This window comes from Camelus bactrianus, chromosome 2 (genome assembly GCF_048773025.1).
Source record: "Camelus bactrianus isolate YW-2024 breed Bactrian camel chromosome 2, ASM4877302v1, whole genome shotgun sequence".
In the NCBI taxonomy this organism is placed as follows: domain Eukaryota; kingdom Metazoa; phylum Chordata; class Mammalia; order Artiodactyla; family Camelidae; genus Camelus; species Camelus bactrianus.
Genome location: NC_133540.1, coordinates 26,608,873 through 26,634,569, shown reverse-complemented (window position 1 = coordinate 26,634,569; position 25,697 = coordinate 26,608,873). Strand labels below are relative to the sequence as shown.

At 42.4% G+C, this 25,697-nt stretch overlaps 1 protein-coding gene across 3 annotated transcripts in view; it reads left to right on the top strand.

Moving 5' to 3' along the window:
* Positions 1 to 25,697, top strand: part of TMEM131L (transmembrane 131 like) — a 160,503-nt gene that overhangs the window by 85,101 nt on the left and 49,705 nt on the right. For all 3 annotated transcript variants that reach the window (XM_074377138.1, XM_074377132.1, XM_074377143.1), the window contains exons 8-14: positions 20,688 to 20,765; positions 20,956 to 21,109; positions 22,538 to 22,596; positions 22,904 to 23,012; positions 24,016 to 24,112; positions 24,729 to 24,882; positions 25,443 to 25,613. In XM_074377138.1, coding sequence (XP_074233239.1) covers positions 20,688 to 20,765; positions 20,956 to 21,109; positions 22,538 to 22,596; positions 22,904 to 23,012; positions 24,016 to 24,112; positions 24,729 to 24,882; positions 25,443 to 25,613 — 822 coding nt within the window. The remainder of the gene's footprint in view (positions 1 to 20,687; positions 20,766 to 20,955; positions 21,110 to 22,537; positions 22,597 to 22,903; positions 23,013 to 24,015; positions 24,113 to 24,728; positions 24,883 to 25,442; positions 25,614 to 25,697) is intronic.

The following is a 25,697-nucleotide window of genomic DNA, read 5'->3' as shown; positions in this document are numbered from 1 at the left end:
GTCCTCTTCCCAAAAATGATAGCTGGACCAGATGAGTCACCTGCTTACCCCTTCCCTGGGCATTCCTGTAGGTGTGAGGGCTTAAACCGAAGCCTGAGTGTGGCCGGCAGGCCTGCTCACTGCTCTGGCCCCTGGGTTACTGGCACACAGGACCCTTCCTCCGCCGCCCACCTGTCCACTTCCTCTCCTGCCCCAGGTCCTCCGTGGTGGTGGTTTCCCCCAGACTCCCCTCCCTGTCTTTTCATCCTTCCTTTCCTACCTTGTGTCCTTCAGGGCACCTTGCGGTCTCTCCCAGTCTAGTTCCTGGGCTTCCTAGTCCAGCTGGACACTCCTGTAATGTGGTCCTTAGCCACTCTTTCCTTCACTCCGTGGACTTTCAGCCCCGTGAAGGCGGGGGCCATCTGACCGGGCTTTCCACAGCGTCCCCCAGCCTCGCCCAGGGCCCGCCGTCGGAGGGCTGGTGGCCGGGGGTTGAGGGAAGCTTGGACCGGAGGGGTCTGCACTCACCTGCCCTGGGCCCACCTTGATGGTGACGTGGCTCTTCTTGGTCTTTGTTTCTGCTTCAGCTGGTCCCCAAACTCTCCGTCTTGCTTCTTTGTTCTTTCCCTTTGTGCATTTTTTATTTATATTCGAACAGCTTTATTGAGATAGAGCTCACATACCACAAAATTCACCCACTTCAAGTGTACAAGGCAGCGGTTTCAAGTGTAGTCACAGAATTATGCAGCCATCACCACAGTCTGATTTTCGAACATTTTCATTGCCTTAATCACTGGCAGCTACTGCTCTATTCTCTGTCTCTGTAGGCTTGTCCACTCTGGACATTTCATATAAATGAATTGTGTGGTCTTTTGTGACTGGCTTCTTTTGCTTAGCGTAATGTTTTCGAGTTTCATCCATGTCATAGCACACATCAGTTTTTCCATCCTTTTTATTGCCAGATAATGTACTGTTGTAGGCATATGCTAGATTTTGTTTAACCATTTATCAATCGGCGGACATTTGATTTGTTTCCACTTTTGGGCTGTTAAGAGTTCTGTGGCTGGGACCATTCACGTACAAGTTTGTGTGGACAGATTCTCTAAAGCAGCCCATGTTACCACATGATTTAGTTTCAGTTTTTTTAGTACTAAGTAACATGCTTACTACGTGCAAGGGTATTGATGTTCTTATGACTACATACCGACAGTACTGTTGTCTCATGTAACTCTCAAACCGTTCTCCTGAGTGTAGTATGTAAGAGTGGAATTTTGCTGGGTCATATGGTAATTCTGTGTCTGATATTTTGAGGAACCGTCAAACTGTTTTCTGAAGTTATTTTACAGTCTCACCAGCAATATATAAGGATTCCAGTTTCTCTACAACTTTCCCAAGGCTTATTATTTTCTGGGTTTTTTTTGTGGGGGGTTTGTTTTGCTTTTTTATAGCCATTCTGGTGGGTGTGAAGTGATATTCCATGTGGATTTTATTTGCACTTCCTAAATGGCTCATGATGTTGAGCGTCTTTTCATGTGCTTTTGGTCATTTATATATCTCCTTTGGAGAAATAGCTATTCAAATCCTTTGCCTGTTTTTAAATTGGGTTTTTTTAAATCACTGAGATGTAAGTGTCCTTTATATATTCTAGATACTAGGCTTCCATCAGGTAATGATTTGTAAATATTTTCTCCCATCTTATAGGGTGCTTTTTCATTTTTCATTTTGATTTTTTTTTTCGGAGGGGGCAGGTAATTAGGTTTATGTATTTATTTTAGTGGAAGTACTGGGGATTGAACCCAGGACCTCGTGCATGCTAGGCATGCACTCTACCACTGAACTACACTGTCCCCTTCACTTTTAATTTTGATGATGTCCAGTTTAGCTGTTTTTTATTTGGTCACTTATGCTTTTAGTGTCATATCTAATAGAGCCCACGGTTATGAAGAGTTCCTCATATGTTTTCTTCTGAGAGTTTTATAGTTTATCTTTTCCAGTGAGGTCTATGAGCCGTTCTGAGCTCATTTTAGTGTACAGTGTGTGCTCGGGGTCCAAGTTCATTCTTTGCCATATGCGTCTCCAATAATTCTAGTACCACTCGCTGAAAAGACATTCCTTCCCCATTGAATTGTCTCGGCATCCTTGTTGAATTTCTCAGCTTTGACTCCACTCCTAACCATAGATTGTCTCCTTCATCTTCATTTATGCTGAGATCTATGACTTAAACGAGTTACTTTCCAAGGCTGCCCCTGGTGGGCACAGCTCCTTGCACCGGTCAGTTAACGAACAGTTACTTACTGGATGTCATTTCTTGAATGTTCCAGTAAGTGATAGAGCAGTGAACACAGCACAGTGTCCCTACAATATAGAGTACATTTCAGAGTTTTCAGGTAAAGCTTACTTTTTTTTTTTTTGGCTTCTCTTTGGTGAGAATCCAGTATTGAGAGATCCAAATATCAAAAAATATTTCTTAAAAGACACTTATTTACATTTCTTTTATTTTTATGGTGCTTGAGAAAAAGAAACGTTGAAGTCATTTTTCAAGGCTTGCTACACCTAAAAACAAAAACAAAACCTATAAAATTTAGATTTAAGAAATAATGTCATTCCTCAGAAAACATCTCAACTGTAATATTTTTGCGTTTAAACTGCATACATAAAATACGTTCTAGCTGTGTCGTGAGAGGCTGTGAGATTGCCAGCTATCTTTCCGCAGATAGGAGTGTCTTTATTTTGATAGCCTTTCTGTCCCGTGTTTTTATCTGTTTTCTGCCTGTGGTCAAGAACCCATCATCTGGTGGGGAGGGTACAGCTCAGAGGTAGAGTGCTTGCCTAGCATGCATAAGGTCCTGGGTTCAATCCCTAGTACTTCCATTAAAAAATAAATAAATAAACAAACTAGGAAAAAAAAAACCCGTCATCTGGGGTGGATACTAAGTTCAGGAGGTCAATTCCCTTAAAAGGGGAAGGAGGGTGTGGGGATGTAGTGTTCATAATCGAATCTTTTCTAATACAGAGCTAGAAAGTGTATCTGGTAGAAAGCTATGGAGCGAGAAAGCTTAGGCAGAAATTAATATGTTATCAACTTGGCTTGGAGTTTCTCAGATACAGAGGATGGTCACTGGCCTTTGCTTGCACTTGCTTAAAATTGCTTCCTAAGGTAGCAACTAGAAATTTTATGTGATCAGGACAGTTAGGCTCACTTACTCCTTGCAACTTCCTGCATGTTACCTCCTACAGATGTACTGTGGCAGCACTTGGTCTTGTCTCCCGAGCTGCTGAAAGATTTAGTTAGTTATGACAGAAATCAAGTTTAAATAATGCTCAAAAAAAACCCCATTAGGTTTACTTTACGGGTACAAACTGGAGGAGAAATGAACTGCTTGTATGAGGTCAGGAAGCTTATTTCATACCTCTGTCTGGTCTGTCTGTTTCCAGGCTTGTGATCTTTCCACTGAACCACACTGCCTCTCGTTGGAAGCTTTAAATGATTATCTGTAAATCACCCAGAACAGCATCAACCCCCCAAAATCACAGGGTATAACTTTACTAAAGAACTCTGAAAAGGGCATTGTTTGCTATTTTGCCCCTCCCCTGCCTTTTCTAAAAGAGCTTATATTCAGGGAAAATGGCCAAAAGAAACACGTCCATTTTATTTGATCTTTTTTCTATGAACAGGGGCAAACTGTTAGCATTTGTTATGTTCTATAGATCGTAACTTGTTCTGCCTCTTAATGTGGATCCTGAGTTCGATCTCAGTTTTTTTGGAGTAACCAAAGAATGTGTCCATCTTGTGAAATAAACTAGGGTGCCTGTGAATAATTGTTAGGTTATCTCAATGTTTTTTGTAGTATGAGCTCATTTCTTTCCTTCTTGCGTGTGTCAATCCATATCTGACTTTTGCATTTTTCCTGCTCAGTGGAATTGGATTAAATGGCTCACTCTCTTCTGCTGAAACCAAGAGTGTTTATGTGATTTGTCCTCTGTCTAAATTCATGCTGGCTGGCTGGTCTGTGTCGATCACTGAGTTCACTGGAGAGAAGGGTGTACATTTCAGCCTCTCTGCTGTGCACGTGTGTCTGCTCTTGGGAAGAAAGTAGGCAAACATGAGGAATTAAAATTGCCTTTTTTCCCCCCATTTGTTTTGGCCTTTATGAAGTGAGCATTCCTAGCAGACAAGACATCACCATGACAGTGGGTTTAAGTGAGAATCTGAGGGTCCCCTGCTTTTACTGTCACCTTGGGCACCTGGGTTATTCCCCCTCCCTCAGTCAGGCTTTCTCCCCTCCAGTGCACATGCCACCCCTGCTGGTGAAGTCTTCTTCAACACAACTATTCGTTATTTCCCTGATCACTGCACTGGCCAGGTCTCCTGTTGTTTGCAGGATACAGCCCAAGCGCCTTAGTTTGGCATACAAGGTCCCTCATCACCTGGGTCCAGCTTCTTCTCCAGCCTCGGAGGTACCACCCCTGTCTTCTCAACTCTGGCCTCACAGACCGCTCGTCCCTGCCATCCCTTTTTACAGACTGTCTCCCCTTCATAAGATTTTACCCCATTCTAACTCCAGTTCTCCTTCTGATTCTATCCGTCGAGACCCAGTTTAGATGTTACCTCCCCTGGATCCTCTCCAGGTACCTGGACAAGTCTCTGCCCTGGTCCCCCGGCACTTGGTGCAAACCTGCTTTAGCACTCAGTGTCCCGGGCTGTCCCCACCCTGGTTCTTCCACGAGCTCTCTGGGTCCAGGCCTGTTTCTTTTTCATTTTTATAATCTCAGCATCATCTTAGTGTTTGGTACACTGAGGGGAGCCCCCAGAGTTTTTAATAGGTGGATGAGTCAGTGGGCATCTGAGTTGAGAGCCCCAAATAGCGTATCTGCTCATTGTAGTATCAAGATTTGTATAACTTCACCTTCTCACCATACCAACCAGATGACCTTCAGCAGATTTACTACAGGGCAGGTGGTATTATTCTTATTTTAGAAATGGTAGAATTGTCTTAGAGTTTAGGTTACTTGGTGGAGATTGAGAGCAGAGCTAGGACTGGCCGTGCTGACTCAGTGTGCTTTAAATTTTCCGCCATGTATAGTTCAGTGGGTTATGAGTTTCATATCTGTTGACTTAGTAATTCATGTTCCAGGAAAGATAAATGCAAATAATTAAATTTCTTTCTTTTGCAACATTTTTATAATGGCAAAAACAGTAGAAACAGATTAAAGGCTCAACAGTGGGGAAAGGATTTGATAAATTTAAGAATATCAACATAGAATTTTTAGTAATTGTCCCAAGTTACAATTATGATGCTAATGTAGTAAGGTCCAACAGGTGAACAGTTGAATATAAACTAGATCACACTCCGTGATTGTGACCGTCAAGTACCTGGCGGGACAGAACCGTGTACGCAGAATGGTGTTAGGCTCATGAAGAAGCAAGGAGTTTTATTTTTGAATGTTTTCTTTAGTGTTGTTTTGGATCCAGGTCATTGAGGTTTGAAGAATGTTTACTTGGGCAAAGCAGAATATTTGAAGTTGGTGTTCTCTCAGAGTCTGGCCTGTAGGGTCACGACAGCAATAACCTTGTCTCAGAGAGTTACAAGAAGTTAACTCATTATTATTGGAGTCGTAAAATAGCATTTATTGTTAAAAATCGAATTATAAGGCAATTTGGGAAATAGAGACGTTTTCTTCCTTTTTTTCTTTTAAAACATTTAATTCATTATTTAAAAAAATTTATATCTTTTGAGGGGATCAATTAGGTTTATTTATTTATTATTATTATTATTATTATTATTATTATTATTATTATTATTATTATTATTATTATTTTAATAGAGGTACTGGGGATTGAACCTAGGGCCTTGTGGATGCTAAGCATGCGCTCTACCACTGAGCTATATACCCTCCCCTAATTTAATTTATTTTAATTTATTTTTTAACACCTTTATTGTGGTAAAGAGAGGTTTTATTTATTTATTTATTTAATCTATTTTTTTCTTTTTAAAACATTTAATTTAATTTATTTTTATTAATTTATTTTAATTAATTTATTTTTAACAGCTTTATAGTGGTAGAGAGGTTTTAAAGTTGGAGGGAAACTGGTGACACACAGTTCCACCAAGCAAAAGAGGTTTTGTGTGTAGCTCCCCGACGTGGTGTCATCTTATTGAATTCTCCCAAAGGGAGATCATGATTATAAGAAATTGTAATGTAATTACAAGAAAACACAGGAAACCAGAGAAGTGAAAATTTAGAAACAGGCTGCATGACCACTGTCACACTCAGCAAAGGTGGCCAGGAAGAATATTCTGTCATCTCCTTTCTGTATTTTTCTGAGTGTGTATGTGATGAGGGGGCCCCTCCCCCGCCGCAGTGTCCTGTTACTGGGTGGTGTCCAGGCGAGATTATTTCTGGGTATTCTGTGTGCTATCTAAGACCGTTTGGACCAGGAGTTCCTGCCCTTTTAGGATTGGCACAGCCTTACTTTGGTGCACTGGTGCCGGGCCCTTGTTCCTGCCCGCCCGGGACAGGTGTTGGGCCAGGGCCAGCCTGTGCCTGCCAGGCTTGGGGTGGGCGCCCCACGTGGCCTTCCTGCTTCTTGCCTCCTTAGGTGCTGATCCCTGTCAGTCTGGAAGGGAAGCTGTAAAATCAGTGTGGGGAGGAGGACAAGGAACATTTCCAATCAGGGGAGAAATGAAAAGGGTCAGGTTTCTCACTCACAAATAAGTTGCAAAAGTCTGAACGAGGAGCCGGAGACGGAAACTAAAAACAGAGAAAGGTTAGAGGCTTCTGTAGCTGCCCTGTTTTACTGAAATCTTACATAATTAGTTAAGTGAAATAAACCAGCTTTCTGGGTGTGTGATCACTGAGGATTCCTGAAAACCTGGGTGGAATCATAATGTGTTTAATCAAATTTATTTGCCTATGAGATGCTGTCTGATCTTCTTTGCATTAAAAGTTTAGGCTGTCAGACTCAGGAGAGTTATTCCATCTGTCAGGTAAATATATGCCATGACCTACCTGTCTACCTCTGAATATAGCTTTTAAAAGCAAGTAAGTTGCTTAAATACTAAATATTTCCTTTTTTTTTTTTTTGCCCCATTGGCACCTCCAGTGAGAATGATTCAGTGGAATGGGAGTTTGGGAAGAGATAAAGCGTTGCTGAGTGTAAGATAGGAAGGAAGTGGTGAAGACCAGGGTGAGATAGAGAATTGTGGGTGTGTCTGGGCGTGTTTCCCCCTCCGGTATTTTCTGTACCGAGTGGAGTCCCCTCCCCTGCATCACCCCTGTGGGCTTCTCCAAAATCTCTGCCCTCTTGGTAGAACAGAACAGTTTTCTAGGAGAGAACAGTTCCTTGGCCCCCCTTTTTTTCAAGTTTCTTCTTTTGAGGGGGGAGGTAATTAGGTTTATTTCTTTTTTTTTTTTTTAGAGGAGAAACTGGAGATTGAACCCAGGACCTCATGCATGCTAAGCATGACCTCTGCCACTTGAGCTATACCCTCCTCCCCTCTTGGACCCTCTTTTAACTCAGCACTTGCTTAGTCCCTCTTTTGCCTCCTGGGAGAATTGACCAGCTCTTTACTGAAAACCCTGAGAGGCCCCTGTTGCAGCAAGGATAATATGCCAAAGCTTTTGTTTTGATATACGTGCTTTCATTTACTAAGACTCTTAGCTCCTTAAGAGCAGGAATTGTGTCCTAATCAAAATTTATTTTCTTATCACCTACATAGAACTCCTTAAGAGCAGGAATTGTGTCCTAATCAACGTTTATTTTCTTATCACCTATGTAGAGCCTGGTCGTGTAACATGCAGTAAGGGAATGCTTGATAATTAAGTAAATGACCTTAATTTTGAATTTTTTTTGGTGGCGATACTGGGGATTGAACCCAGGACCTCGAGCATGCTAAGCATGCGCTCAACCACTGAGCTAGACCCTCCCTTTGAGTAAATGACCTTAAAAAGCAGGAAGTTATCATCTCTGCTATTGACAGAGTTATGAGGTTTGAATCTCTTTTGATGTCCTTCCAACATTCACTATATTGGGATATTCTAGAAACTTTTGTTAAAAGTCTTGAAAATGCCCAATAAATAATGCCTCTCTTCCTTGGGTTCTGAGCCGATGAATAGATCAGGATCAGTAGCCAGAAAACTAAAATGCCTTCTTTGTATCGTTACTGATAAGCCACATTCTCCTGTGTCAGCTGAGGTGAGAGAGAGTTGCTAACTCCTTGTCCCCTAGGTGGACCACGCCATGGTCCACAGAAAGGGACTTTTTTAAAAATTGAAGTATAGTTGACGTACAATATTATGTAAGTTACAGGTGTACAGGGTAGGGGTTCAGAGTTTTTGAAGGTTCTGTTCCATTTATAGTTATTATAAAATAATGGCTCTATTCCCTGTGTTGTATAATATATCTTGTAGCTTATTTTATACGGAGTAGTTTATACCTCTTAGTCTTCCACCCTCCTCCCCTTCTCTGACCTCTCCCCACTGGTGACCACTAGTTTATTCTCTATATCTGTGAGTCTGCTTCTTTTTTGTTGTATTCACTAGCCTGTTGTAGTTTTTAGATTCCACGTGTAAATGATATCGGACAGTATTAGTCTTTCTCTGACTTATTTCACTTGTGAGCATAATACTCTCTAAGTCCATCCACATTGTTGCAGATGGCAAAATTCCATTCTTTTTTATGGCCAAGTATTCCCATTGTGTATATGTGTGTATATATGAATGTACACATATACATATGTGTGTGTGAATATATATACACACACACATACATCACATCTTTATCCATTCATCTGTTGATGGACACTTAGGTTGCTTCCGTATCTTGGCAACTATAAATAACGCTGCTGTGAGCATTGGGGTCCATGTATCTTTTCAAATTTGTGTTTTCATTTTTTTCGGATATATACCCAGAAGTGGAATTGCTGGGTCATATGGTAGTTCTATTTTTAAGTTTTTTGAGAAACCTCCATACTGTTTTCCACCGTGGCTGTGCCAATTTACACTCCCACCAACAGTGTACGAGGGCTCTCTTTCTCCACATCCTTGCCAGTATTTGTTATTTGTGGTCTTTTTGATGATGGCCATTCTGACAGATGGCAGGTGATATCTCACTGTGGTTCTGATGTGCATTTCCCCGATGGCTGTCAGTGTTGAGCATCTTTTCACGTGCCTGTTGGCCACCTGCATTTCCTCTTTTGGAAGGTGTGTTTGAATCAAGGACAGACATCTGTACCCTAGGTGGAGAGAGAAGGAGAAAAGAAAAGCTCCCCGGATAGTCCCTGCCCTGTCACCCTGCCCGCAGCACAAGGTCATTGTCTGTCCCCCACCAAGAGGGGAGAGGTAGGCTTGGGGCGAGGGGGCAGGAGTATTTAGTGTTTATGTCCCTTATAACATCCCTTGGTTTTGTACTTTTGACCTGTGAGGCTCACCTGGTAAACCCATGGCCCTGCTTCTCTGATGGGAGATGAGCAGACATCTAGTGGCCCTCCCTGCTCCTGCCTTCCGGAGCCTGTTCCTTCTCCCGCCAGTCCCGGTGGACTGGTGGATCCGCCGTGGACTGCTGGGGCGAGCTGGAAAGCTCTGTGATGGGTTATAATGATGCTTCATAATCTGCTCCAAAGCCACGCTATGCCCAAGGTTTAAAGTTCCTGCTCTCATCTGTTTCCCATCCCAGATTCTTTTCACGTATCCAAGACAGCTTCCCAGAGCTTTTGCGATGGGATCCAGTAACAGAATTAAGATACTTCAATTTTTAAAAACCCAGCCTTAAAAGGATGCCGCAACACAGAGGTGTGGAGTGTAGTGAATAAGAAAGCGACTTGTAAAACCAGACCACCTAAGTAAAAATCTTGGTTCTGAGTGATTCTGGCCGAGTTACCTAACCTTTTTATGTCTCAGTTTATCTATGGAACAGATAATAATAGCCCTCCCTCACAGGAGTGCTGTAGCTCTTGAATAAATTAATACGTGTCAGAAGCTTGGAACCTAGCATCTGGCACGTAGCCAAAGTGCATTTATCACTTAACTTTATAAAGTTTCTGTGTATAAACCCTCTCCTGTTATGAAACTGTCAGGGAGAAATTGAAAATTCAGAGATTCAATTCCTGGCAAGACATGAAAGTTCAAGGCTCAGTCCCGTATCAAATTATCTTGGCCTGTGAGTTAACATTCAAAGAATTTGAAGTCCTCCCCTATTCCTTTTTTTTTTTTCTTTTTTTGGTCTTAGCCAGAGAGGTTCTCCATGTCTGGTGCGGCTCCTCTCGCTGGAATCTGCAGGGCTTCCCTGAGGTTTCAGAAGTCCCAACAGTTCAACTCCAAGTCTCTCTTGAGCCTAGAATCTTTTTGTTTGTTTGTTTTGGTTTTGGTTTGTTTGTTTGGGTGAATTCATTAGGTTTATTTATTTTTTTTAATAGAGGTACTGGGGATTGACCCCAAGACCTCATGCATGATGAGCACGCACTCTACCACCGAGCTATACCCTCCCCTCCAAGCCTAGAGTCTTTTTTTTTTGGTGGGGGGGGGGACTAGATCTATTTATTTATCTTTAGAGTAGGTACTGGGGATTGAACCGAGGACCTTGTGCATTCTAAGCATGCACTCTACCACTGAGCTGTACCTTCCCCTCCAAGCCTACAATCTTAATAGGACGCACAAGAATATTATATTATCAATCTTACATCCACTGACTTTGGAAAATGTGCCCCCCATCCCAGCCCTCAAGGCACTAATCCTGAGAGGAGTTGTTCCCAGGGCTTTGTCTTTGCCGGAGAGAGGGATGCAGGATGGAGAGAGGGCAGCACCTTGGTTTCAGCTTCAATTCATGCCCGTTGTTCTTAGTCCAAGACCTTTGCCCTTAAACTCCATGGGCAGAGGTTGCCTGTGGGAGGAAGGGGTGGGCACTCATTTGAGGAGGAGGCTCTCGTGCAGGTCACCTCCTCTTCTTGGGGACTGGCACCTACCTTATTCTGGCGTCTGCCCTCAGCATCAGGACTTAGCGGTGGCGGCAGCCTTGTCCCCAGGTGTTTCCCATCCCAAATTCTTTTCACGTATCCAAGACAGCTTCCCGGAGCCTTTGTGATGGGATCCACTGATAGGATTAAGATACTTCAATTTTAAGAAGCCCAGCCTTAGAAGGATGCCCCGGCACAGAGATGTGTAGTGCCTGTCCTCTCCTTTCTGCAGGGAGCCCCTGTTTCTGGCACTTCTGTGCTGAGTGGTACCCAGGCTCTGTTTAGGGATGCAGCTCCTGCAGCATCTGCGGGCGGGCACGAGACCTGGAGACCTGGGCAGGACAGGGTTTCTGTTGCCTCTTACCTGGGACTCACTGAGGCTTCTGCAACCTGCTTCCTAGGGAAGGTTTTGCCTTTCCGTCCTGCGTGTTTCAAGTGGAGCGTTGTTCGCTGCAGATTCCTGGCAGGGAGCTACTGTTGACACTTGGGGAGCTGGGGTCCCGTGGGGGTGACACCTTGGCCCCGAGCCACTCACTCCTCCTTTCTCTGCTGTCTGCGCTCTGCCTCCAGGTTGTACTTGTCTCCTGTCCCCTCTTCCTTTCAGGGAGGCTCGGATGAGTTTCTTGCTGTTTAACTAGCTTCTTTTGCTGGTCTCTTTTTTCTCTAACACTTGTAAGCTGCTACTGTTTGCTGGACTGTGCAATCCTTTTTTTTTTTTTTCCCCAACCTTTTCCTTTACTTTTTGGTCTGTATCTATTTTTTTTTTCCCTCTGGGTGTTTCTCTAGACATTTTTTTGAGTTCTCCCAAAGCAAGGGAGATCCAGTTGATAACGTCCTGGGTCGGCTGTATCCCTGCTGTGGAGACTCTTACACTGGAGACACTCTCCCATTAGACGCACGTGTTAAGTCACGGCTGGGGTCAGTCCGTCTTGTCCTGCTGGCTTCCCCTTTAATGGGCTTCCTCGTTGCCATGTCTTCTCTTAGACTGAGTCCGGATTCCACAAACTTCTCAAGCATGTTCCCTCAGGGCGCAGGCAAGGACCGTGTCCCCGGGTGCTGTGCTCTGAGCATCCTCCTCTGATCCTTGCTCTCTCCCAGCCTGTCCGGAGGTGCGGTAGCCCTTGGTAGAGCTGTCTCAGTCTTTGGAGATGCACGTAGGTCCTCTCCTTGGAGATTGCTCTTACTGTGGGTTCTGAACCTGGCTCTAAAAGTGTGTTTCTCCAGAGTTCCTAGCACTGAATCCTGATTCCTTCTGGAGGAGCAGTTCCAGTCTGTGGAGATCTTGTTTGTCTGTCTTTTTGGATTTTTTTTTTTTTTAAAGCTCAAACAAGCACAAAGCGACAGCTCTCTCATTTCAGTTGGATTCCAGGCTTCAAGATCTCCTTTCCTGTTTCAGCTCTGTCTGGTTTTTCCTGAAGACATCAGCTTTTCTCTCTGTCTCCGGCTTCATCAATCTGCTTCTTTTTTTTTTCCCCCCCTCCTTCCTCTTGTTCTAAAAGGAAGAATAGAATGCAGTTTCCTCCTATTAGGAAAAATGACAGGGACCTTTTTTGTTGTTTTGTTTTGCTTTTGATTTCTTTTCTAACCTTCCAACACCTCTTGGATTTCCGGAGTGAGTCTGATTTTTCCAAGGGTAGCCCTTAGTGGTGGTTGTCTTTGTGCTGGCAATAATTTTGTCAAATTGCTTCTCTGACTCAACCCAAGATGACAGCATATCTCCTTAATAAGAATACCCTCATTGCTTCTTTCTTTATAAAATCTGCCTCTTGTCTGTGTAGCTGTCACTTTGGACCTGGAAAATCAGAAGCGGCTGTTAGCGCCTAGGTGATGAATGAATTTAGAGCTGGTGAGTTGGAGAGGAACTTTTGAGTCTGTGGCCCAACCACGTGAATTTAAAGCAAACCCTTGCACATTTCCGACTCTTGGCCATGGAACAGGATTTGGAGCAGCCTGTCTACATTGGTTGCCTGGAGTTGGACCCAACACAGTTTCTTTAAGATCTGGCTCTAGAAGCAGCGGATAGTATTCTGGAAGCTCTATTTTGAGGAGAGCCCTGACGGGGACATTTTTCTGTTTTTGTTTTCTTTTTCTTTTTTTCTTTTTGCCCCTCTCTTTTCCCTTTCTTTTCCTGTGGTAAAATACGCATAACACGAAATTGACCATTTTGACCGTTTTCAGATGTGCAGCCCAGCAGCATTCATTATACTCACGTTTTTACACCACCGTCCACCTCCAGAACTTTTTCATCCGCTCAAACTGAAACTCTGTCCCCATTGAACAGTAACCCCTCGTCACCCCCCTCCCCTAAGCCCCTAGCAACATTATTCTACTTTCTGTCCCTGGCTTTGACTGTTCTGGGTCCCCCCATGAGTGGAATCTTACAGCCTTTGTCCTTCTGTGACTGACTTACCTCCCTGAGCATGGCTTCAGGGTTCATGCGTGTTGCAGCACGTGTCAGAATTGCCTTCCCTTGGAAGCCTGAAGAATTATGCCACTGTTTGTATATCCTGAGTTTTGTTTATTCATTCATCCATCCGTGGATTTCGGGATGTTTCTACTTGGCTACTGTGTTACTGCTGCTGTGAATATAGGGGTCCAAATACGTGTTCGAGCACCTCCTGTGACTTCTGGGTGTATGCCCAGAGGTGGAATTGCTGGGTCATGTTGTAATTCTGTGTTTAGTTTTTGAGGAACCACCATCCTGTTTTCCACTGCAACGCCCTTTCTGTCCTAGCCTCCTCCTTGCCATGACTGCTTAGGTCAGGGCTGTGCTGTGTGGCTCAAGGTCAGACCACGGCGGCTGGCATAACAGAGCCCGAATTTGTGCCGTGCCGAGCCGGGCGCAAGGGCTGAGCCAGGCCTGCAGGGCCCACTTGCCGTTTGCTTGAGGCCCAGCATCACCCGACAATATAAAAATAGCCGCTTAGGGGGAAAGTGTAGCTCAGTGGTAGAATGCATGCCTAGCATGCATGAGGTCCTGGGTTCAATCCCCAGTCCCTCCATTAAACATAAATAAACCTAATTACCTTCCTGCCCCCCCCCCAAAACAAAACAAACAAAATAGCTGTTTGCCTTTGGATAGAGCACTTATGCGCTGCATGACCGACCAAGGTGGAAGCTCTCACTGCTGTCCTGAAACTGCTGGCCAGATTATGGTTGTTGAAAGCCAGCTGCCCAAGTGTAAAAGCCAGGGTGTTGCCCAACACGGACCACTGCCCCTCAATCCAACCGGAAGTCCTGGTATCTCAGGGTCCACTCCATCTCCAGGCTGCTGTCTTGTCTTTCACAGTTTCTGGCACATTTCAGGGGGTGGGGGCAGGTGGGAGATGGTGTGCAGTAAAGGACACTTCTCCCTTTTTTTGGGTTCTGAACCAATTATAAAACAAGACGAGAAGAATTTGAAGCATTTAAGAAAAAAAAAAATCCCTTGTCTTGGAAACCAAAGGATTGGGGAAGAGGAGTTTCCGTTCTGACAACTTTGATGTGGGGGTAAATGCTTCTGAGAAGCATTTAAATTACTTGTTGAGGAATTTTCCTAATTTAAGGCATAAAGTGCAAATGAACAAGTAAAAAGAATGCTCCCTTTTGAGGGCCTGCTTGAAGGCCCTGGGATTGGCGTGTGTATCTCATTTAATGCTCGTAACGTGACTTGTGAGTTCCTGAACTCTTGTGTTATCCAAGAGGAAGCTGAGGCTTGGAAAAGGTGGGGACTCTCCCCAAGGTTCACAGCTGGGGCCTTATCTTGAGTCTGGGTTGACTGCAAAACCACTTGGCCACACTGCCTTTTCTTCCTTCCTTCCTTCCTTTCTTTCTTTTTTTAATGGGGGGAGGTAATTAGATTTATTTATTTATTTATTTTAATGACGGTCCTGTGGCTGGAACCCAGGACCTTGTGCGTGCTAGGCACGCGCTCTGCCACTGAGCTAAACCCTCCCCGCACCAACACTGCCTTTTCTAAAAAGATGTGGGTAAGGGAAAATGTGCTGCATGTGCTTTAAACCTTTTCCCCTTAAAACAAATTAAAAAATTCATTTCCACCAGTTCCTAGGGTTTTACAAATATTTTAGTGAGTGAGTCTGGCAACGTAGGTAAATTTTGTTTTCGGTGGTTAAATAGCTGAGATATAGAAGGTTAGTGGTGGTGGTGAGGGTGGAAACACAATTGCTGTTTATAATGTGAGGGTGGAGCAACTATACAGTGCTTACTAATAACTTAGCTGAGCCTGCCTGTTATGCAGGAAATACTAAATTAAGAGTTTGATTTAAACAACAAGGCCCTACTGTACAGCACAAGGAACCATATTCAATATCTTGTAATAGCCTATAATGAAAAAGAGTATGAAAAGGAATATATATATATAACTGAGCCACCATGCTGTACACCAGAAATTAACACAACATTGTAAAATGACTATACGTCAATAAAAAAAAAGTTTGGTTAAAAAGTGTGAGTGTTGTGTGGAACGGACCCAAGAAAGCACTCATTTTATTTTTTAAATGTTTATTTGAAGTATAGTTGATTTACAATGTTGTGTTAATTTCTGATGTATTGCATAGTGTTTCAGTTGTGTATATATATATATATATATATATATATATATATATATATATATATATATTCCTTTTCATATTTTTTCATTATAGGCCGTTACAACTTTCTGAATATAGTTCCCTGTATTATACAGTAGGACTTTGTTGTTTGAAAGCTCTCATTTTACACAGAATCATTTGCTGTGTAGAATGTACTGTACATAGTGCCGTACATGTGGGCCACTGGCTGGGATGGTCACGTGGCTTATTTGGGATCATGTTCCCACTGAGACACACATGGGCCTGAGAGATTTATCTTTGTTAGGGCCCTCTGAAATTTAGCATTCAGAATTGTGAAAGGGAGAGAAATGTCTGAGAAGAATAGAATCTCAGGTTGGAATTTGTCTAAGTGAGTCGTTTGTATTTCATGAGTTACATTCCTTAAATGAAAGGTTTTCATGTGTGGTTGTAACTGTGAACACCCTAATTTCAAGACTCTTGTTCATTTCTGTCTGGATTAATGTATTCTAGATTCTCATCTGCTCTTGTCGGGGCGTGATTTACTCTTGTTAATGAAAGGCATCTCAGATGACTTAGAACTTTAAGCTTGTCATTTTCTTTCCTATTTAATTGCATAGAAACAGCCCCCACCCCACCCCATCACATTCTGCCCCTGGCCTGGTACACAAAGACCAATTTTTAAAATTTTTATTGAATTTTTTTAACTTAAGTATTGTGAGTTACAATGTGTCAATCTCTGATGTACAGCATAATGTCCAGTCATGCATATACATACATATGTTCGTTTTCATATTCTTTTTCATTGAAGGTTATTTTAAGATATTGAGTATAGTCCCTGTGCTATACAGAAAAAAAATCTTTTTTTAAATCTATTTTTATATATAGTGGCTAACATTTGTAAATCTCATTCTCCCAAAGTTATCCCTTCCCACCCCCTTTCCCCTGATAACCATACGATTGTTTACAACGTCTGAGAGTGTTTCTGTTTTGTAGATAAGTTCCTTAGTGCCTTTTTTTAGATTTCGCATATCAATGAGATCATATTTTTCTTTCTCTTTCTAACTTATTTCACTTAGAATGATGATCTTCAGGTCCATCCATGCTGTTGCAAAGGCATTTTATTCTTTTTTATGGCTGAGTAGTATTCCATTGTATACATATACCACAACTTCTTTATCCAGTCATCTCACAAAGACCATTTTTTCAGCCAGTAGAGGAAGGTGGTTTTTTTCCTCTCTTTTATCCAATCCCCTGAACTCATATGCCTTCACCACAAAATCATGGCAACACATGCTGTATGAAAGGAGTTTTAATAGTGCTGTCGTCTTGACTGTTGCATTATCTCTTGGTGTGCTTTTCTAAGGCATGTTTTCATGTTGAAGAAAAGTACCTAGGAGAAGTAGACTTGGCCTATTCTGATTTACTTGGAAAAAATACTGATGACTTATGTTAAAATACCTTCTATTTTTTTTTGTTTGTTTTGCCACTAACCAACTGTCTGACCTTTGATAAGTCATTTAACCCCTCCAAACTACATTTCCCTCCATCTTCTAAAAGGGAATAATACCATATCCTTATGGGAAAACTACTGAGGAATTATTTTTTCTTTTAGCCATAAAATTCATGAACTAATTTGTTACAATAATGTGGGAGATTTCCAAGGTAGAGAAGTAGGTTTTTGTTTGTTTTCCTTTTATAATCGGCCTAGGCACACTTTTGCATAAGAAGTGTCCTACCGTCCAAACGAATGTGCTTGGCTGGGGTCCTTTCAGAGAGAATTTTAATCCCAGCGTGTGTGCGGTTGCCCCAAGTGCCTCATGTTTTAGTTCTAGTTTTCCTTTTTAAGTCAAGATGGCAATACTTTTGTTCTCTTGGGAGAGGAAGACATGGAACATTTAAATTTCTTTTTGAGAAAAATCAGCATGCTTCAAGGGCAGTTTGGAGGTGCTGGAACTCCCCCTTGTGGGATTCTGAAATATGTTGTACAGCAAATGAAACAATATTGTTGTTTATTTTTGTTATGTTCCCGGCTAATAGAAGAATCTTACTTAACATGGTAAATTCTTAATTTACTCATCCAGAAATTTACCAAGAATGACAACATAGTAAGCTTTAAATCATATCAGATAACTATGCAGATAGGATTTTCAGTCGTGTTCAGAATCATAATTTTGAACTTTTAACATTATTTCAATATTTGGAGAAAAATTTTTTAGGCAAGAGAATTGCCTGTCAGATAAGACCTTATAGTTAAATTGTTGTAGATCAAACAAAACCCAATTTAATTATAAATGATATGTTGACAGTGTATTGATATGGGTTTTTCTTTAAACTTCTGTGAAGGTTTCAGATCAGAAGCACATGCCAAGTAGCAGGTTTTGATACATACTTTTATTTTATAGCCATTGATTACTATTTTTTAGTTTCTTGCCCCTTTCAGGCTGACCCTTTGCAGGTGAGCGTCGGTGGCTGCGTGCCCACTTCTTTTCAGTCTCCAGCTGTCTGCTGAGTGCCAGTTAAGTGGTAGGCATTGTGGTAAAAGCATCAGACAGGGTGCTTACAGTCTGCTGCGGCAGGCAGACCTTGAGCAAGTCGTGACGTTGTAATGAGGGGCGTTACAGAAGATCAGGTGAAAGCTGCTGTGGGTGTAGGTAATGGCACTTAACCCAGCTGTGGTGTCATGGATGACCTCCCCGAAAGGGAAGTCTAAGCTGGGACATGAAGGATGAATCAGATTTTGTTAGGCAGAGGGGAGGGTAGGTTGGGGATGTGAGTACCGAGCCAAGGAACAGAGGCTGAAAGCAAAACAGAGCAGAAAGGAGACCAGTGAGGCTGGAGTGTAAACAGGGAGGTGGAACCTGAGGTTTATGGCTACAGTTAAGGATTTGGGACTCTGGCCAAGCAGGGAGTCTCTGAAGGGTTTTAAGCCGGTAGTGACATGACCTGGTTTGCTTATTTGTAAACTCGTTCTTGATGCAGCATGGAGAGTGGAGTGAGGAGGGCAGAGGTGGACATGGGGAGACTGGGAGGAAGTTACTGCACAGCTTGCCTGCATCTTACCGCTTCCCTCCCACTCGGACAGGGTCTGTGAACTTTGTCTGTAAAGGCCCAGAGAGTAGTTATTTTTGGCCTTTCAGGCCATGTTACCTCTGTTGCAAAGACTCAGCTCTGCCGTAGACAGTGTCCAAGAGAAAGAGCATGGCTGTGTTCCAGTGGGACGTTATTTACAAACACAGGCAGCAGGCGGGGTGTGGCTCGTGGGCATGGTTAGCCGACTGACCCCTAATCTTGAGGGTACTTCTTAGGAATGAAGAGAAGTGAAGGGATTCGAGGCTCTGCTGAGTAGGTGCAGCCAGGATTCCTCGGTGATGGATGTGTTTGAGGAGGGTGAGTGAGAAGGTGGAGTGAGGTTGGTTTTCAGGTTTCTGGCTTAAACCCGGTGTGAAGGATGGTGCGGAGATGGGGCCCACAGCCGGCTGGCTGTCGCGGGGTGTGTGAGGATCCAGATGGGTGCCCCGTCGTTGGTTGGACCCATGGGTGTGCAGAGAGGTCTGAGCTGGTGAGATGAGCGTGGGCGGTCCCGCGTGTCGCAGATTCCCGCAGGGAGAGAGTGGTGAGGGCAAAAGACAGGATCCAGACTGACTCCAGCCCCTCGTGGACAGAGCAGGAGGAGCTGGGGAAGGAGAGAAGCCAAGAGAAGGAGAAGCTCCTCATGGCATCATGCTGGGGAGAAGGGTCAGGAAAAAGAGAGGTTTCTATTGGATTTGGACACCAGGAAGTCATTTATAACTATGCTCAACACAGTTTCAGGGACTAGTGGGCTTTTTCGGTTTATGTCTTCGATGTGGGACTCATTCACAGAAAGACAAATTAAAAAATCCAGCTCTTAAGACTTGAGGCTCAGTTTACAGATGTTTATTACCCATGTAAGTGTAGCTGATAGTCGCAATTTTGCAAAGAGCCATTGGTTAACATTGGGGTCGGTTTACAAGCTGGGTTAAACTCATTTTTACTACACTTTACAATGTAATATGCTGTGGTACCATGGCACCTGCCGGGGATTGGTTCCTACACCCTGGCTCGGATACCAAACTTCGAGGTTGCTCAAGTTCCTGACAGCCAGCCCTCCGTATCTGCCGGTTCTGCATGCACAGAACTGAGGAGCAACTGTGTTTTATTCTCGTTTAGTACTTTCATTGCTTGATGACAGCTGTAGTCATTAAAAAATGTGTTTTTATATAATGTACTTAGGTAATCCTTATAAATCTAACAAATTAAACCTAATTGTGGTGATTCTACTTAAAACTGAATCAGCTGGACACCCACAGTTAAGTCAGCCAAAGCTTTGAGGAATGCCTTCTTACCTGGCTGAGATTTCCTGGTGTTCCGACTGTGACTGCCAGGCCAGGTGGCTTTTTGGTCATCGCTATGCCAGACACGTCAAATGAACAAAAGAGGAACTTCTCAGCTGAGATCCTTAAGATTCACGTGCTGCACCGCCTGCCTTTTGTGGGTATTTACTGTCTGCTGCCCCCACCCTCCCACCCAAATGGCTGTATCCCCTGATTGGACTTTGCGTTTCCTCGTCTTCAAAAATATGCCAGTATTATCCCATATGGCGGTTAAGATCTTTGAATGTCTCGAAATTCTGCATTCTTTTCGTATATTTTTGTCTCTTCAACCCACATCCCTTCCACATATTAAAAATGATAGCCAGGTGAACTTTGGACGTCTCTGGTTTTCTCATGGCTTCTAAGGTCGTTCTAGTGATGAGAGGCTGACGTGAGAACTGTTGATTGGCTCTCCCTGGGTGACCCTACTTTTAAATAAAAGCAGACTCCTACGCTGGAACAGAATGTTTAGAAAGCATAAGAAATACCAAACTACAGTGTTCCGTGTATGTTTAGAAATTATTTATCTGCTTGTTGCCGTAATAGGAATTTTCATGTCGCCCAGGGGAGAGCTTATCATTTCCATTAGAAGTAAGCTCAGTGACAGTACAGGTCTTTCTCTATTTTACTCACTACTGTATTTCCAGTAATAGAATTATACCCAGCATTTAGCAGATACCCAAATTTGTGTTGAATAAATAAAATGAATGAATGAATGTAATTTCTAAATAAATGATAGATTATTAACAATTAATACTAGATTGAACCTTTGGCTTCCTTTTAAATTCTTTCCCCCCCCTCTTTTTTTCTTCCAGGCAGAAACCACTAATACTAGCCTCTTGCAGGTGCAACTGGAATGCAGTTTACATAATAAAGTGTGTCAGCAATTAAAGGTAAAATGAAAAATTGTGTTTCCTCCCTGCGTTCCTTCCTGCCTCTTTATTTAGAAATAAATGTTCTGTTCTCAGAAATGCACACGCCCTCACCATAAATGCTTCCCCACCCCCCCACCGTAAAATTCAAAATAAAAAAATTCAGATTTTTTTTGAGTTTTTCCTTTTTTTCCCATCCCTCCAATCTCAGAGTTGTTACGTGGAATCTGACGACGTTTTACGGCTACAGATGAGCATAATTGTAACAATGGGAAACTCCTCCAAAGAATTTGAAGAAAACACACAAGATTTGTTAGATCATCTCTCTATCATTTATGTAGCGACAGATAAATCTGAGACTTCAGGTAAGGTGGAGTCTGAAAATTTCTATTCTATTTTGATCAACCTGCATCATGATTCTCTACCATTTGCTTGCAGATTGTATCACTGCAGTGCAAGAGAGAGAGCCTTTGCTTTCATTATGAACAGCTTCCAATAGTAACTGGTTCTCAGCCTGCATCTGCTAGTAAGGCTGTAATAGTTTGGAGTAAATTGAACGTTAACTGCAAACCATTCTGCGCTTCCCTGGGAATAATTTTTCTTGGAGTTCTGGAGAGAGTGAACAAGTCAAATGGGCACTGCAGCATAATATAAATATTCACGAAGTTTTTGAACTCCTCTGTCTCTTGTTACAGTTTTACTGATTGGCAGCAGCTCAGTTGACCATATCATACTGTTTGTATTTTTAATAGTTGATTAGGGGGAGGGTACAGCTCAAGTGCTAGAGTGCATGCTTGGCATGCACAAGGTCCTGGGTTCGATCCCCAGTACCTCTGTTAAAAAAAATAATAATAAAATAAAATAAATAAAAACCTAATTACCCCCCCTTCCAAAAAATAGTTGATTGGATGCGCTTGTTCCTGGATGCCCGACAGGTTACAGCAGTGCAGATTTTAGTGTTTATTTCTATGCCTTTTATCTCTGAAATTGTGTGTTTCAGTTACTTACCAAAAATAACCTAGTTTCTCAGTTTGAGTTTCTAAGAGATTTTGTAGGAGACACATACTATGTGATCTGTGACATTTATAATGTAGGGTTTGCTCTTACCCAGTGGTTATCAATGCTGTTTGTGTGTGTGTGTGTGTGTGTGTGTGTGTGTGTACACATACATATTCAGAGAAAGAAATGGTCCCAGAGTGTCCTTTTACATTGGCAGTCTTAACTTTGTCCTTCCCAGTCCGCAGATTTAGTTGTGTTGTAGTCATGGGTCAGCAGGAGAGCTTCCTGCCCTTGGGGTCATAGTTCTTGGTGATTCCCAGAATGGCCAGGTGGACCTCAGTGTAGAGAAGACCCCTGTCCCTTGAGGAGCACTTCTCTTGGGGAGGATGAAAAGGAAGGCTGCATTTTGAGATCCCAAGGTTTTGTTTTTCCTGAGTGGAAATAAGGAATTGAGGGGCTCTCTAATCAGCAGGAGGACCTGGCTTTATTTGAAACTGTCCAGTTGGTTAGTTTCATCCAGGGGAGTCATAATACGGCCCTGAAGTTAGACTTTTTCTATGGGTAGTTCATCATTCAGAGAGCCTGGGGTAGTAGGTCAGTCCTTTTGCCACTGTCCTTTCTCTTGTCACTTAAAAGAATATCCAACAGAAAGTAGCTCCTCGTTTCAATTTTAGTGTTGAAGAACGAGTTACATTTTTTAATAGAAATGTGTTATGTGATATTTTAAGTACTGTGTGAAGGGGTGAGAAGATGGTCCTTTGTTTTAATCTCATTTCTCTGATTCTTTTGGGCAGATGATTCGGCGGTAAATATGTATATATTGCATTCAGGAGACAGCCTTCTGTGGATACAGGTAATTGTAAATGCTTGCATGAGGTGGATTTTAAACTTACAAGTGTGTATGGCATTGCAGAACATGAGGATTTTTGAGGAAACACTTGTCTCTGTTCTCTTCTGCAATGATTTAAACCTGTTTTCGCTGCTTGAACCCATGTTTGGATGAAGGTCGTCTGCACCCCTTCGTCCTGTTACAGACATATCTGCTAAGTGGTTGTGGTGTACACCAGTCTGAGCTACCTAGTCATTGGAACAGAGTTAATTCAAACCGGATACAGCTTCGCGTGTCTGAGAGCAGTCCTGTGGATTGTTTTTTGTTACAGGATGTCCATCATTTCTCACAGAGAGATGCCCTGTCTCTGCAGTTTGAACCAGTGCTCCTACCTACTTCTGCAACAAACTTTACAAAAATCGCTTCTTTTACTTGCAAAGGTACAGATTTAAAAAATACCGAAGGTTGTCTTTGTGTTTTGGGTATCTAGCTGTTAGGATGGCCATTCTTTCTGTAAAATGACTCACAGCTAAGCCTAGGCAAGGTTGTAAGAAATGAATGGGTTTGGTTTCAATTCCACAGCCTTGGTAGTTCTGAGATAGCATGATGGAAAAAGTGATTGATGCTGCCACTTTTTTTGGTGGCGGGGAGGAGGTAATTAGTTTATCTGTTGATTTATTTAAATGGAGGCACTGGGGATTGAACCCAGGACCTCGTGCATGCTAAGCACACACTTTCCCACTGAGCTGTGCCCTCCCATTGGGGATGTGGCTTTTATTCTGCTACATGTGTAGAATTTTGAATTTGTAAACCATCGCTCAGTTGGCGATTTGAAAGACCAGGTTGCAAATGCGTCTGATGGATGTGCTGCTTTTACAAAGAGGTGGTGCTGCCCCAGTTTTGTTTTTTTGTGTAGAACGTGGTGTAGACTGACTAGCGCTGGAGTATAAACCTAATCCTTTAGGCTCTTACTTAGAGTTAAAAATATTTCTGTAAAGAAATGCAGATAAACATATAAAAACAAGCCCCACCTCACTCATACTGAAAGATATGCTAAGGCAATAAGTGAGATATAATTTATTACTTAGCTCTATTGAAGATCATAAAGACTGTTGATGTTCCGTAATGATTAGGAAGAAAAAAAACACTCATATTTTTGACACAGGTATAAATGGATACAGGCTTTTTGGAGGGAAAATTGGTGATCTCTATGAAAATGTATGAACGTACATGTTATGGGCTTCGATCCTTAATTCTACCTTTAGGAATTTATCTACATATACACTCGTGTATGTGTTCAGAACTCTACCTCCAGAAATGTGCGTTGTTTGTGCAACAGAGCATCTCCTGACAGGAGACTGGTCATTGTGGGTTATCATTTCCCTCAGTAATGAAAGAAGAGATACTTATCCTTCACATTTATTTCCTTCTACCTCCAAACAGCTACGTTGTCTTGTGACAGTGGAATGAAAGAAGATGTGAAGGAAACAAAACACACTCCAACACTAAAAGCCTGCCTCTCCGCTCCTGTGGTTCAAGGGTGGGTTAATTCCACTTTCCCTGGAATCGTATGTTTTTTTTATCCCTCCCCATCTAGAGATAATTTAAAAATGTAACTGAACTCTGAAGAAGAGGGATGGTTGTACGAAGTTTTAAGACGTTTGCTCTGTGGTGCAGGCTGCAGTCCTTTCCTGTGGCCCCTATGTATTTTCTGTTAAAAAAAAATTTATAGGTATATAACTGAGACTCGTCTGATTCTCTCTTCAGGATTTGCCTTCCCTGCTACAGGCAGTGCGAGGGTGGTTTGCAGAGTGGGAAGGAGGAACCTGAAGGTCTTGGATGGGCTCCGGCCAGGCAGCCAGGTGCAGGGTGGGGGTAGGAAGAAGTACCCCCGCCATGTTTCTGAGTTACTTTCGGGTCCTACTTTTGCCCTGTGGCCTCTGTGAGCCATCCTGGTCCTGGCCCCACTGCACCCTCTGGCCTTCAGATGCTCCCCTTGTGGGCAGGAGAGTTGAGGAAGGTGATGGGTTCCATCCTTTCCAGCGCTAACATTCATTTTCTGATGTTCTGTGATGCTGTTCTTCTTGAATCTCTTGAGATTCTTGTAAGACGGTCTCACACTCAGGGCTGACAGCACGCATGTCTTGTGTTCACAGGTACTTTAGAATGGACTCCTCTGCAACCCAGTTTCACATGGAGACTCATGAGAACGCATCAGGACTTTGGTCAATGTGGTACCTCAACCATTTTGACCGTAGCGTTGTCTTGCATGATGTGTTTGTTTCCAAGGAGACCAAGCACATTTTAAAGGTACACATGGTACTTTCATCCAAGTTGGAGCCTATTTTAATTGGTTTCAAGTCAAATGCTATGAACTTGATATTTACAGGATCTAATTTTTACTGATGAATTTTAAAGCAAGTGTTTTTCTTTTCACATTTTCAGAATTACTTTGAGGCTCTCTTTACTTTTTTCAAACTGTTATTCAAGTAGCTTACAGAGACCAGGATATATCGATTGGAGATATTTGCTATTACCATGAGTTAAAAGTATTGTAAATTATAATTTAGCCTAAAAAGATGATATTTAGTAAAAATAAGCCTGGTTCATGAGGAAAGAGTAGGTTTTTGTAAAATACCACCTATGAAAACTTCAAGATGACTTTTGTGAAATTTAAAAACACTTGCATGTTAAATATTATGTGAGGTGTACCACTTATCTAAAAATAGTTCAATTTTTGACCTGGAGATAATTGCATAAAATGGTATTTCTCAAAGTGGAGAAGAACATTAGTACGATACATTATAATGATCTTAATCCTTATTAGTGGTATTTAGGAAAGTAATTTCTCTTACTTCTTTTCTTTTTAGATTCTGAATTTCACTGGCCCTTTATTTCTACCTCCAGGCTGTTGGAAAATATTTTCTTTGAAACTTGCTGTTAAAGACATTGCCATAAATCTATTCACCCATGTATTTCTGACTACCAACATAGGTGCCAGTTTTGTAATACCTCTGCACATTTACTCAGCCCCGACCAAGGTATTGTCCACATGCTATATACGTGTTATGATTTTTGTAATAATGACTGTTTCTTTGTATTAATTTATCTCATGGTGCTTGGAT